This window comes from Haemaphysalis longicornis, unplaced genomic scaffold, assembly GCF_048455015.1.
Source record: "Haemaphysalis longicornis isolate Haplotype H1 unplaced genomic scaffold, Haemaphysalis longicornis Haplotype H1 scaffold_3, whole genome shotgun sequence".
In the NCBI taxonomy this organism is placed as follows: domain Eukaryota; kingdom Metazoa; phylum Arthropoda; class Arachnida; order Ixodida; family Ixodidae; genus Haemaphysalis; species Haemaphysalis longicornis.
Genome location: NW_027526335.1, coordinates 1,196,100 through 1,211,356, shown reverse-complemented (window position 1 = coordinate 1,211,356; position 15,257 = coordinate 1,196,100). Strand labels below are relative to the sequence as shown.

The 15,257-nt window shown below is 50.5% G+C and overlaps 1 protein-coding gene across 3 annotated transcripts in view; it reads left to right on the top strand.

Annotated features, from left to right (window-relative positions):
* Positions 1–15,257, top strand: part of LOC144173831 (sushi, von Willebrand factor type A, EGF and pentraxin domain-containing protein 1-like) — a 226,919-nt gene that overhangs the window by 82,145 nt on the left and 129,517 nt on the right. For all 3 annotated transcript variants that reach the window (XM_077702090.1, XM_077702089.1, XM_077702088.1), the window contains exons 11-12: positions 2,417–2,564; positions 4,204–4,422. In XM_077702090.1, the coding sequence (XP_077558216.1) occupies positions 2,417–2,564; positions 4,204–4,422 (367 nt within the window). The remainder of the gene's footprint in view (positions 1–2,416; positions 2,565–4,203; positions 4,423–15,257) is intronic.

Sequence of the window (15,257 nt, the reverse complement as noted above, 5' to 3'; positions counted from 1 at the left end):
TTATTTGAAAGGAAGGCCATAGCCAGTGAGGGGGTGGTTGGGGTTGGGATGGGAAGGGGAATATATAGAATATGATCTTAGTTCGCACTCACAGTTCACACTTAGTTCACATTTCAAACTTATTCACACTTCACAGTTTTTGAGTCAGCGTGACGGATTAGGCGTCCCCCTGCTGGACGACTCGCGCCAGACCACTCTTAATTGCGAAGCTGGCAAGCTCCGAAAGAAGCTCACCGCGGTCTATGTTGTCTGATATATCAGGGAAGGTAAACGGGGTGTGACGTGACAGAAGCTGAGTTCGATGCTTTTGGAAGTATACGCATGACCAAATTAGATGGTGTAAATTAGATTTGACGCCCACATTGCAATAAGGGCAATGTTCCCGTCCTTCAGGTCTGCGGGTCCATTTCTGAATTATATGTGGAGTATACGCAGCGTCAGCACAAAACTTATTTATGAGCACTTCAGCCGCCCATGGTTGCGTCCCGACATTGAACAAGTAACCTGTCGGGGAGGCAGAAAGGAACTCTATTTCCACAAAGGTCCCCTAGTCCTAAGCTCCCGGGAAAGTCGACAGAGCCATCTCTGCTCGTTCGATGAGTGCCCTGTGCACTTCTTCGCTAGTATCGGCCAGCCTCCTCTCCCGCGAAATGGAGGTAGTCAGGGCAGGCCTTACCTCATTCTACGCCCTGTGCGAACTGCTGGCTGCCAAGACGACCCCCTCTCCCTGCGCGTCAAACCCATTTTTACAGCGAACCTGTCTATGGCTAGAATCCGCCTCCGACTACACAGCGATGTCGACAAGAATACCAAGCGAGCGTAACTCCACATTGCGGCACCCCCTAAAATCCCTGGAACCGTAAAATTGTGTGACACACCTTTGGCGTAAGAAAAAATTCGTAAAAAATATTAAAAAACGACTTAGGACTTCTATATTTTGATATAAAATGGACCATACTGCCTTGAAGGGGTCCTCAGCAATAAATGTATGATTAGAGGTGAAGACGACTTTATTGACCCGTAAGTGTGAGCTGCCTTTTTCACATTGGGCGCTGTACAGCAAAACACGTCCGTCTGTGAAACATGGTCAAGTAGCGCGGTAAAGACGGGACAAAAGTAGAGACCACACAGGACTAGCGCTAGTCTCTCTACTTTTGTCCCGTCTCTACCGCGCTACTTGACCATGTTTCACAGTTAGAACCAACTAGCCCATATTTACGCGTTGACATGTCCGTCTACTGAGGGAGTATGATTATAGAAAACGGCTACAACTCCTCGTTTGTTGAAACCACCCCAAAATAAATTATATGACAAATAGTCGCTAAGACGGCTCTAACATTACGCGAAATTTTATTTACGTTTCAAAAATTACATACTTCGCAGTGAAGTTGTAAATATTGGGGATTCCCATCTGCTGTCAATAAATGGGCTTTTACGGGAAGAAAATTAATAGCCCAAGGAAACGGACAGCCCATGCTCGGAGGCTGGTGTTCGTGTAGTAGAGTTGTGGTTGTGGCTCTGTTTTGTTGAGCTGCTTCAAGGTGACCTCAATGTGAAGGGGTCTTCTTTGTTTCTCTCCGGATGCAATTACGGGGTAGAGGAGCTCTGCAGATTATGTTAGGCTCCAGTTGTTCTTGTGTGCTTCCCTCTTATTGGCTGGTTTCGTATGATAGGCTCCGAAGGACTCCTTAAGCCTTGTTTCGTGCTTCCCAGTCGTTGCAGCCTATTCGTTTCGTGCGCTTTAAGCAGCTCCTCCAAAGAATTTGTCGTGCCGGTGTCTTCCAGTGCCTTCGTTGAGGTATATGCGGGCACCCCAAATGCGATTTTAATGGGCCTTTCTTAAAAGCACCTCTACGATTTTGAGTTGAGATTTGTTGAGATTTTGGTGTGGTGCGCGATAAGGCACCCTGAAAGGGATCAGAGCTGCGTTACTAAGGCAGAGGACCTCAACTTCCCGAAGATTCCGGTGCCTTTTGGTAATTCTTCGGAGCGTGCGCATCCCCTGATTTCCTTGTTCTGAGTTTGCGGACTACGTGGTTGGCTTCTGCGTTGCTTTGCATTGTTAATCCGAGTACTTTGATGTGCGAGCGCTGGGGTTGGGCTCTGCGTTGCGGCTGCATCTGCAGTTAAGCTTGTCGTTTGCTGTTGGGTTAGCCCCAATTTTCGAGCAGAACAGGCCCACTGCAGGCGTAGCGCTCTACCACTCAGATACAACAGCTGGGGTAACAGTTTGTTCGGGAACTCATGCGAAGGAACGACCCGAGCAGTGATGATGTGCAGATTATTAGGATGCTGAAGTCATCGGGCAGCCGTAACGAGCTCACTGATGATTGGGAGGATTACAGGGAACGTGGCCAAATGTTATTGCGCAATATTTGTTGGAAACAACAACTACGTTATTGTTCGTCTCCTTTAGGACAATAGTGGCGAAGATGTGAAGGTCACATGTGACCGATCACCTGGGAGCTCTTTTAGCTGGGGTGCTCCCAGCACCGTCACCTACCAAGCACGGGATGCGGCCAACAACGAGGCCAACAACTGCTCGTTCCAGGTCATCGTGAAACGTAAGCGCTCGCGAACCTCACAAACCAACATTCTCTGGCCTGCTGCGGGACTTTATTTTACTGCAGCGGGCACTTTCTGCAAGACTGAGGCACGGTTTAAACCTAGCAATAGGCCATGCTGCAAGGCATGCCTATTGGAACTTACGCAACTTATTGGACAATCACGGAACTTACCTCCAGCGCGACCTGAGATAATGTGAAGGTAAAAAGTAGTCTTAACTGTAATCTCGTTACCTTCTGGAATGCCACTTCTGCGGCCTGCAATACAGTCAAACCCGTTTATAGCGAACTGCAATATGCACCGCGATTGGTTCGATATATCCAATAGTTCGATATAGCCGAACCCGCCTTTAACGAGCCTATTGTTACGAGTTCGTAATCCGCGGTAGCCCCTCCACCGCCCCCCCCCCCCTCCCCAACTCCGCCATCCGCGTATGCAGAAACGAACACAATGCAGTAGCCGTTACCATACCAAAATAATCCATTTATTGCAAGTAATAAAGCTACTTTCCGCCTTAACTGCCCACGTTGCAAAAAAAAGCGGTGATTTCTCTATTCTATTTCGTTTAGGCGGCTTCAACTAGCATACCATTCTCTACACGAAACTTGTTTGAACCAGTTCGAGTCCGCGTCCTCACAAATCTAAGAAGCATTGGCGGAGCACATCGACTGCCGAAAGCGCTTCACATAAGCGTCGGACGGATTTCACTCGCTACATCGTCGGGAACGTTGGCGAGCGTTGGCCCACAGTTCACCGATGCTGCTATCTTGGTCCGGACTCGCTGATTGGGCGGATTCCGTCGCGAGTCCCGCGCGTCGGAAACAGTTACGGAAAGTATTGGGCGTCACGTCGCTCCATGCGAGGCGCAATGTCTCAGTCGCGGCACTTGCTACGTGGTCGCGGCCAATCCACATCTCAATCGCCGCTCCGAGATCATGCATTTCGGCGGCCATTCTAGGCGCCCAGAGTTCGATATATCGGATGTCAACTTCGTTATAAGGAATATGTTTCCCATGTAATTCCGTAACTGAAAAATTTTTGTTCGATATTTAGCATAATTCGCTCTATCCGGGTTCGTTATAGCCGGGTTTGACTGTACATCGCAAAAAACTGGGAAACCGTCTCCTTTTAGGTTTAATAATGTTTTATAAAATCTGCTCTTGCGCGAAACTCCCCGTTTACGTGTGTCAAAGCATCTAAACACACCCGGTGAGAACTTTCAAAATCTTAAGGCCAGAATTTTGAACCTTGTAGACGAAGAGGAATACAAAAATGACTGAAACACAAATACTATGTGTATGTCGTTAGGAACACAAGCCGCTGTCTAACAAAGAACGTCGCAAGAAACGTCTAAGAATCATAAAAATGACGGCCAACGGAAGGGAAAGCGTCAAAAACACCTTTGGGACAACGCAGAATGGCTTCGCTCTCAAGTCGTCTTAGTGTATAAATAAGGGACCGCCTTTTCTTTTTCCATCTGTAGCCCAAGTAGGTGGGCAGCCCCGCCGCTTTTGGGGTCCGTGTCATTCCAGTCACGCGACTGCTTCTGACCCTGAAAACAGACGCTTGTAGAACGGGAGAAAGGAATAATTCCTGCCCTGTTGTATGTATACGTGCCAAGCTTGCTCCTCGCTGCAGCGTACCCGTGCAAGTACGTCCCTCCCCCAAAGAACGGCTACGCCGCATGCAACTCGGAGACGGAGCGCGACTACTGCATGGTCTACTGCAATGATGGCTACGACTTCGTGTTCCCCCCGGCGCCCCTTTATCGCTGCAAACAGACGAAAAAGGGAGGAGTGTGGATCACTTTTCCCAGAAATACAAGGAAGCCCGGGTTTCTGTGGCCAGATTGTGCAGGTAAGCTTGCTGTGTTCAGGCTGAAGGAACCGCGACGAAGATGGCCCAAGAAATTAGGCTTGAAAACAAAAATATGTTAATAAGTAGCCTCGGCTTTGCGCTGATGTTTCGAAAGGTGTACTAATGTTCATCGGGGAGCAGGGTTGTGATCAGCGGGCTTAACGCAAAACTTCCCAAACATAGAGGGCTAGACGGGGAAATGGCTGGAAAAGAAGTTGTTTGGATAAAGGCATGGGCGAGACAGAATGCCGTTTACTTGGGCGCTGGTCAAAGCATGCCTCCCTCAGTCAGGGCTCTATCATCAGCCCCGCCCAGTCACGTGGACCGCTTGCGCTGAACCGCATGCGCACAGGGCCCAGCCGCCGCAGGGCGATAAGCAGGGATTTATACACACCCCCCAAACCCCTCTAACACCCTCCCCCCAGAAGGATTTCGACACCCCCCGATAAAGCTTCTACAACCACAGGCACCCTGCCCAGGGATTTATACACCCCCCCCCCCCAAAATCGAAATTCTGGGGAAACCCCTGGCCACAAGTCGCATTCAGCGAAGCAACCGTATTCTTCTTTCCTCCGCCCGTGGAGTGAAGAAACTTGTTTCAGCCTCACCTGGTCACGTGGGCCGCGGCGGCGAGGCGCCGGCGCCTGAAGCTCAGTGCGGCGCGGTGAATGCCCTTGATGTGTCTAGCGTAGAAGAGCTTTCGTTCTAAAAGGAAGTGTAAAGCACAGCAGCTGATGAACAACGCGAGCTGCGGAGAGAGACAGCCTAAAAGCAACCAGACAAAAGGGTGAGGGTCAAGTGATGACATTCCATGGCAAAACAAAATGTTCTGCCGCCGTGATGAAGACTCGTTGACACGCCAGACCAAAGCTCAAGTTACTAACTGCTCTATTTCTCTTATTGTGTTTAGGTTTGTCATGTTTTATGGATTGTCAATAAGGCAGGGCTGATTAAAAATGTATTATAATTTGAAAAAAGAGAAAAATACATCCGATGGCTAAGCGCCACGTTGTTTTTTGCAACCCACCAGCTTCAGCTGAAGCAGTGTTGTACACGTTCCTCCAAAATAGGAACGAAAGCTCGTTCCTCGTTCCTTGCCAATTTTGAAACGAGTTCCCGTTACAAGTTCCTTTATTGCGAAAGGAACGCGTTCCAGTTCCACTTCGAAAATTGGAACGTGTCGTTACATTAACGTTACAATTAGGTTTTTAAATTAAAATATAGTGTCGGCCAATCCTGGGTCGAAATTAAGTGAGACATTTAAAACCCACATTGAACTACGTATATTATACGAATATTAACACCCCCGGCAGCAGATTATCTGGAGATAAAGATAATCAAAAGAAACGCTCCTAGGCGAACTTTTCAGGGAGCACCGGTCAAACTCCAGACGGCTCGAGGACATTTCGGTGCAGGATATTTCGGTGCGGAAATTTCGGCGTACGGACAAAGCGGTGCACGGACATATCGGTGTACGGGCGTTTTGGTGCACGCACAATTGGGTGTACGGACATTTCGGTGTACGGACATTTCGGCGACCAAATTATCCTGTGCTTGCCTGTTTGCGACAGCCGTTATGTTTTTATTTCCGCTTAACGTGGGTTATGGACTACAATCTGGAGCAGTGAATTTATTTTTTTGATTGATGCCATGTTCGATCTTTGCCAGGTATTTTTAGAAATTCTACATTTATATATTTTTGTTTAATACCTCTTCCTGGGGACACCTGTTATGCAGCCGATTGAATTCTTTAGCACACGTTTCTTTCATTTATGACAGGTTAACTTATATTCGCTCTTTTTTAGCTAAGACAATTACCCGTGTTTACGATGGTCTACCGCTCTTTTGTATTTTGTTAAATTACACACCCTCAAATTACATAAATTACATGCACACTCTCAATACCCAAAAAGTAACAAACATTAGCTAGCCCCCCAGAATGAAGAAAACTTATGAAGAGTATTATGTAGGCTGGGCTGCTTTGCTAAAATGAATTCGGGAACACTGGTCTAGGATATTGTCGTGGAGGAAAAACGGGCCTTTTGGAAAACAGCAGCAGGTTCTAATGTCCTAAATGCTGATTAAGCGCGTACCGGTTGTGCATACAAATTCCACCCATCGTGTTCGGGACAACCAACCTTCGTTTAATGTTTACAAGCCTACATTTACCACATTTTAATTCTTTGTTCTAGCGCCCCCACCCCCTCCCACCTTCCGCCTGTACGCTCGAATCTCGACCAGATTTCTTTTTCAGCCATATTATTTTCGGTTTCCCCTGAAAACCCTACTGACGTGGTGGAGTTCACGGTCTCCGAAGCGTCACCGCAGTGATTTTTTATTTTTTATTTAGAACATACTGCTAGCCTCTTAGTGGAGGCTTTTGCAGGAATTGGGTGATACATTTAGAACAATGACACAGCACACGTCGCGTTTAAAACAGAGAAAAAGCTTTACATTCACCATGGGCGCACGCAACCTCTATAATGTGACACAAAAAGTCACCCAAAAAGCCGCTGAGAACACAATGGCCACTATCGTTTGCTGGCTACGCCCTTCCGCGCTTCGCGGTCATATCGACGGCGCCCCGACTCCAGGAATCGCTCTTTTCGCGCCTTCAGTCGCCCCCTTGGGAATTAAACCATCAAGTCGCGCATATCATGGACACCGCAGGTATACATCGCTTCCTCCCATTATGAGGAGCAAAAAAAAAATGAATAGGCTAGTGTGACGAGAGCGGCAACAGTCGTCTTCAAGTTGTCGAAGTCCAGTCGACGCAATTGTGAAGCACAAGTGACACCCCTCTCTCTCTCTACTTAACGGGGATGATTGCCGGCGGGGCTCAGCTTTCCCCTCCCCTAAGTAACGCCACCGTAATGCGATCGTTGGTTTGTTAATTTTAAGTAGAACTGACACCGAATGCAACGAAGGCGAGATTGATTGAGAGAATAATTAAAACGAAATGCACACGCGCCTAATCGACCTCGTTTTTCTGTTGTTTTTTCGCGGAAGTTTTGCGGGGGGGGGGGTTGGGGAGAAATACACTAAAAGCAGCAGCGACTTGCACCGTTTGGTGAAGTGAAAGGAAAGCGCTTTGGTAACACTTAAAGTATTAGGGTTGTTCACATGAATGTTAAAATAACAAAAAATGGTTGAACGGATCCAAATTAACAACGTTAATTTTTACCATCTACTATAGAAATTGGGTTTCACGTGGCAATGCTCCGCCAGGGTTTAGCGTTCGTTTCCACGAACGGCGGCGCAAGCACAACTCTCGAACGTAAAATCATATCAAGTCACGAAATTACAATATTAAAGCTAAAATGTTCAAAGAATGCCTGGGACACCCCCTCACTCACAATGTCTGGGCCAATACGTCGTGCACCAAAATGTTCGTGCACAGAAATGTCCACACCGAAACGTCCTGGACCGAAATGTCCGACACCGAAATGTCCGGATCCCGTTTAGCACTCCGTCCGTTTCGTTGGCTACGTTGTTACAGGGTTGACCGGGACCGGTCTACTCCTGAGCGCGCGGAAGGGCGGGTAGGAAGGGTGCGGAGGCACGGACATGGCGAAGGCAGGCCCGCGGAGCTAATCCCTCTACCGCGACGAATGCCCAAGTGCCCAGCCGGGTCCCGGTCAAGTCAATAACAACGCATACGACAGAACGGGCGGACGGCTAAAACTCTCTATACTTTTCCCGCCAGGGAACAATTCTATCGGCCAGAGGCGCATTCTGGCCTCCCAAGACAAACGATGAAGGGTGAAAACCAGCATGAAAGCAAGCACAAGCTGCGGCCTGCTGCGTGGTTATTCTTCTGCCTTTGACCTTCGAGAGAGAGAGAGAAACAACTTTATTGAATCGATCCGGCAGTTCAGGGGAGGGGGTGTGGGAGGGGAGACTCTTGCGTGCCCGCTTGCCCCACGGAGGCGGCGGGCGTGCAGCGAGCCCGAAGGCGAGCACCGGTCGTCTCACGCTCCTAGGGGAACGTGGCACGTGCTGGACCTTGTCTCTGTGGGTAGTCTTGCTGCTTCTTCGTTGTGGTGTTCCATGTCTTCGTCCTAGCCCCGCGTTCACCCTATCCGTTGTCTCGCAAGCGAGACGACGTCCCGGGTTTCTGCCGGTCCAGGAGCTCGAGGACGTGCTGGACGACGGCCCGTTGATTACCGAGTTCTGTGCTGATGAGCTTGCTGCAGATCTCGTCTGGCAACTCGTTGTCTTGGGTGTTGGGTGCAGGGGGCGAGCATTCCCAGAGTATGTGGCTCTGGGTGGCTCGCGCCTTCTTGCACCATTGGCACGTGTCTGTGTGATATATCTCCGGACAGACGTGTTTCGCCCATACCGGAGTCCATATCGCTCTTGCCTGTAGTTGTCGTAGGGTGGTCGCTTCTTTGCGTGTTAGGTCCCGATGAGGCGGTGGGTAACTGTTACGGTTCGCTCTGTACCATTGCAGAACTTCCCCGTACGTTGTGATGGCATACTCTTCGCTGTTCTCGTTCTCGGCAGCGGCTTCTGTCGGGTTTGCCTCGCGTATTGCGGGGAGCGATGACGGGAGCCCGCGTCTTGTTAGCGCGTGCGCCTCCCTGTCTGCTTCCTCGTTGCGATTCGGGCCAGCCGACTCGTCCAGCTCGCCAGCATGCGCCGGGAACCACTTGATGGTGACGTTGGTTGCCAGTCTTCTGTTCTGTGTGATTGGGGCTAGTGCTCTTGCCGTAGTGGGGTACACGTTATTCTGCGAAAAGTTGGAGACCGCCGTTTTCGAGTCGCTTATTATCGTGCGGCAATCCGGTGCGTGCAGCGCCAGCACGATGGCGTATTCTTCTGCCTGCGCTGGCGTCCTGCACCGTATGCTGCCTGAGGTGACGAGTTCTCTGGTGCTTGCGTTGATGACCACCGCCGCGTAAGCGTTCCGTATATTGTGATATTTGGCCACATCCACATAGTAAGCATGTGGATCGTTGGCGTGGCTTTTGGTTAGAGCCACAGCCCTTGCTGTTCTTCGCTCTTGATCGTTCTGTGGATGCATGTGTCTCGGTACAGGTGGTATCCGGATCTTGCGCAGTACGTCTCGGGGTAGAGCGGCCGCTTCTTTTGGCGAGGTGTGTGGGATTTCCATGCCGATCCGCTTCAGGATGGCTCGCCCCGTTCTGGTTTGAGCCAGCGTTGGTATTGCTGATTGATTGATTGATTGTGGGGTTTAACGCGCCGACGCAACGCAGGCGATGAGGCGCGCCGTAGTGGAGGGCTCCGGATTAATTTTGACCACCTGGGGATCTTTATCGTGCGCCGAAATCTCGTACACACGGGCGTTTTTGCTTTTCGCCTCCATCAGAAAAGCGGCCGCCGCGGCCGGGAATCGAACCCGCGACCTCGTGCTCAGCAGCGCAACGCCTTAGCCACTGAGCCACCGCGGCGGGTAGCGTTGGTATTGCGCTGTTCGTTGTGCTTCCATGATTTCTTCGAGGAAGCACGTATAGCTAAAGGGCGGGCAAACTGTCCATCTTATAGGAAGAGAAACACAGTAACGCTTTGCGGATTTTTGTACTCGAGCCTCGGCATCAAAAACAGCCAAATCTTAGCGATGTAACGACAGGAACGCCGTTCCTGCCGTTCCTTCAAAAACGTAACGAGTTACCGTTACAGTTCCACCGATCCTTCATGGAACGGTGGCGTTCCTCCGTTCCTCCAAAAAGGAACTAGTTCCAGGAACGCCGTTCCTTGTAACGCCGTTCCGTACAACCCTGAGCTGAAGTCGCTGCGAGCACGGCTCTTTAGCGCGGCCCTTGTTCTATGTTCCCGACGCAGATCTCGAAAAACAAGGGTTAGCAGTTCTGTGTAGTTATTCTGGGATCACTTCCTAGATTATAACGGGTTTGTCAATAAAAGTAAACAGGCATGCAGGCGCGGCGCGATGTTTGCAGCCAAAAGGTTACTTCGGGCCACGGGATTATGCCTCTTTTTCTTGTCCACACGATTAGCTTGTTAACTGCTAACGGTTAGCTTGCGACTGTATTATTCTCGCCAGGACTTGCATTTACACCAAGGAGGTTGTATAAAAGCAAAAACGCTCCCATAGCCGGCAACGCGGGGAGGTGAAGACGGGGAAACCGGTCTACGGCCATATTGCCGTGGGTAGAAAGGGCGCTTAGCTGGTAGGGACGCTTAGTGTCTTGCGTATTCCTTTGGGTTTACATGGGACATACCGATAGCTAAGTTGGATTGTTCGATTAGGTTATTTGACGGAAGCCTTTATTTCGCCTTTCGCATAAACTATTGACGTGATTCGAGCAGCGAATTAGCGTTTGCATCTCTTTAAGTGGTGAAGAGCCGTGGTGAAGAGCCTAGTTCTGTGCTAGAAACACCACTATTGCTTTGATTTCAATAAAATCCGCCGCGGTGGCTCAGTGACTGAAGCGTTGTGCTGCTGAGCACAAAGACGCGGGTTTGATTTTGGGCCGCCGCGGCCGCTTTTCTGATGGAGGCGAAAAGCAAAAACGCCCGTGTGTTCGAGATTTCGGCGCACGTTAAAGATTCCCAGGTGGTCAGAATTAATCCGGAGCCCTCCACACTCCATTAACTAACAAGTTAGTTAATTAAGCCACCGGCATCAATATAAAAGCACTTAATTTTATGTCCCCCAGGGCGCACAACTTCACTGTAGAGGTGGTCTTCCCATAAATCTACGCGCCTCATTTAAAAAAAAACACCCGTTGACTTAATTTTGATCACCCTGTATTTATCTGAGCAAACACTCTGCATATAAATTAGTGCGCAAGAAGAAATTGCGGGACACATCATGTGTGCTGCAATTTCTGCTTCCGCACTACTGCCATTGTTTAATAGTATGTCACATGTTTGTTTAATAGTAATAAACAAACGCGTGATCTCACGCAGTCGTGCGACTACTGACCACCGCAACTACGAGTGAAAACATTTGCATATCTGCGTGAACAATTGCGTAAACAGGTAGGTGGATCGGCACCATACTGCACAAGTAGTGGGAAAGTGTACACGTATAACGCTGTAGTACTCGTTAAACACAAAACGAACTAAGCCCAAGGTTATCCCCGGCGTCTTCTTCGTGCGATTAGCGCAGCCGAATGCGACGCACGAGCACAGCATTTCTGATTTCTACAGCTTTGTAGGGTCCGAAGAATATTCACGACAAACTAAGCCATAAATGCACTCATGCGAGCCTGTAACACCGCAAGACTTTCAGCAGGGAGCCGGCAGAACGCGACCGATGCGGTGCGGCTGTTGCGACGGAGTGAGCTTTTTGCCCAAGGCAAGATGGCGGCCGTCGGCGTCAGTTCTCGAGAGCCGTCTCCACTCCAGAAGTTCTTACAACCTCCTTGATTTACACCCCCACACAACGCCAGCTCCATCTAACTTGGAAGTGTGCCCGCCTGAATAGCATTGTTCGGCCACTTAAGCGTTTCTACGAGCACAAATTGATTCCGTACTAAAAATGTGCGTTCTTCACTATATTTTAATTCAACGAAAGATTAGTACCACTTACTTCGCAACTGTAACCCTTTTTTTGAGCCTGAATGGTCAGCAACTACGCCGCAGCTCTCTCCTAGTACATTCAATCACATCGCACTTACAACGATATAAGACTGGCTTCTATTGAATCGATTCTATGACTACTTAACGACGCCTCAGTCGGAGACATAACACCACTGAGTTAGAAATAAGCGTTACCACAGTTATCTTCCATGGGAATCAGCTTGAATGCAAACGAACACGAAGGGAGAGGCACGAGACACCACTGAGCAACAACTGAAATTTTGCTGAAGGGAACGCAGACATAAAGACATACAAAAATACAACAAATACAAAATTTGTTTCGGCCTGTCATGGATACGATTAGCGAAGATCGCTGCGCAGAAACTCTTTTTCGATTAGTGACAGGGCCACAGACGGCCCCATGCGGCAGTTACCTCCGGCTTCGTTGCTCGCCAAAGCTTCTACTACACTCGGATACAAGTCAAGAATATAGGGGCGTCGCCCAATCCCCCCTTCCAGTCCCCCCTTCCAGCCAATGGTGTCGCTCTATCAACGTGACGTCGCGGCCGACCGCCTTGCACCTGCACGCAGCGCTCAGAGCCAAGCTTTTCTGAGTGAGTCGCCGAAAAGTAGTTCTTAGGACGCCTTCGTTTTGAGCCGAATAAAAACGTTAGCTAAATTTTTTTTATTTTCAAATATAATGCAACGCGTGAAAGAACTTATTCGTCAGCCGGAGTAGTGAGTTTCAATTTTATTGTTGATAGTAAATTTCTGCTCTTCCGGGTTTTCCCTCAACCGCTTGGTACTGGTTTTATGCATTGCCTGTTCCCTTTTCCGGTTTGGAGCCCGAAGAAGCCGTGTCTGAGTGTGCGTTATAGTTCTCGACTGAGGATTGTGGTCCCGCTCCCATCCACGCTGATCGGCAACCAGGGTGCTGACACAGGCGAACGCTCCTCGTTTAGGCTCTCGCTTTCCGACTCAGCATCGGCGGATCTACGCTGCATTCGCCAAAAAGACCACCACTAACGAATGTTTAACATCACCAGGGACCATTTGATACCAGGGTGAGCCCCAGCAGACCTGCCAATCCCATGTTGTCGGCCTCGACAACTTGGCCACCACGCCGGTTCCGCTGGGCCTACTTTGTAGCCCTAGCCACCGCCACTCGTTGCAGCAACGCCGGCTCACAGCACGATGAGCCAAGAACCCCCACCCTCGCCGCCGCAAGCCAACTGCATGGAAACGGACTCTTCGGACGAGAATACACGCGGCTCCGCCAACCCTTGGATCACCGTACTGCGTACAAGAAGCAAAAAGCAAGACAACAACGCGTCTTCCTCGTCACAAGACGTCGTCCAGCGACCGACGACATCGGCACCTCACTCCGCCACTAAAGAACCGCCTGCCCGCTTACCCCAAAACAACTACACGATCGTCTACTTGAGTTCTCCACCTATATGAAGCCACCCCCTGGCTCCAGCCGCGGGGCAATTCACGGCCTCGACCCAGACATCACCGAGGACAACCTCATGGAGTACCTTCAGAGAAACGGACCAACTTTTCTTCACGCCCGCATAATGGGAAAAACAAGGTCAGCACTCCTCACTTTCCGAACGAAATTCGTCCCGTTTTACGTGAAAGTGGGCAGTGTGTTAATTCGCTGCCGCCCTTTCCGCCGATCGGTGCAAGTGTGCCGCGTGTGCGGTGAACTTGGACATCGGACAGACGTGTGCCCCACTCCCGACCACACAAAGTGTCTGAACTGCGGACTATCCAACCCACCACCAAGCCACTCGTGCGACCCGAAGTGCCAGCTGTGCCTCCTGCCGCACACCACGGCGGGCAAGGACTGTCCACGCCGTTTCCTGCCGCAACTCCCCGCACGCAAGCCCAACATGCAGGCCCCTAACCAGGTAAGCTGGTCTGCCATCGCGGCGCGCGCTCCTGCTGCTCAACCCCCACCCACAACCACCAACTCTTTCCCATCCCTACCGCCAACCACCAACCCACTGCCACCTCTCAAAACGGAACTCCCACCACCACCTCCAGCCCTACTCGCCGTGCTATCCACGCTCAAAAAGCAAAACGCCCAACTACTCGCTCGCGTTAAAGCACTCGAAGCGGAACGCTCCACTCCACCACCTCCCCCTCCTTCTCCTCCTCCTCCACCACCTCCCCCCCTCTGCGACCATTACTGCAGCCCAAATAGAAGAAATAATCGACGCACGATTCAACGACTACGTCCTCCCCCAGGTACAAAAAATGAATGAGCAAGTCACAGCTCATTTCCCCAAGATGCTCACAGATGCTACAGAAACATTCATTCGCACCTTCAATGAACGTATCGGACACTTGGAACGCATAATGAACCTCGAAAACCCACCCGGGAACAAAGAATACCCGAATGCACGATGGACAAAAAGCCACCCACCCAACCCCCGCTCACAATATATCAGTGGAACTGCCGATCCTTCAAAGGCGAAGAGGCAGCACTCGAACACTTCGTAGCTAAGCAACCGGCGGACATAATTGCTCTCCAGGGGCCGAATTCTCTAAAAAACGGGCGTCGCTTTGAAGCGACGGGTTAGCGCCATTGAAATGCTTGTGTTGTGGGGTTGGGGTGTCGCTTTGCGGTGCTCCTCATCAGGGAGAAAAGCAGTGTGGCAAGGGCGCGAAGTGACAAGCGAAACGACGGGGGGCAGTGGGTGTCGCTTCGCGCCCTTGCCACACTGCTTTTCTCCCTGATGAGGAGCACCGCAAAGCGACGCCCCAACCCCACAACACAAGCATTTCAATGGCGCTAACCCGTCGCTTCAAAGCGACGCCCCGTCGTTTTAGAGAATTCGGCCCCAGGAAACGGATTCGCCCCACACCACACTCAGAGGCTTCGACACGTACACGAGCCCTCCCCACTCCCGTACGGCCATCCTAGTTGCACGCACACTGACAGCACAAACGATCGCAGTCGCATCATCGACGGACCACGTTTTAATTGAACTTATACCACGGAACCCCTCAAGCCCCAGCATATTTGTTTTGAACATCTACAGCCCCCCAACCCACTCCCTCACGTATATTGAAACCTTATTGAATGCCACAGCCCGGCAAGCCAACTCCAATCCCTGCATTGTACTGGGCGACTTCAATGCCCCCCATATCACTTGGGGCTACACGCGAGCGACTAAAAAGGGCACAGCACTGCTACAGGCCTCGCAGAAACACCACTTTACGCTGCAGAATGAAGTCACGCAACCCACCCGCACGGGCACAAGCGTCACGCGGGACACTATCCCAGACCTAACATTCGCGCGTCATACCAACAACCT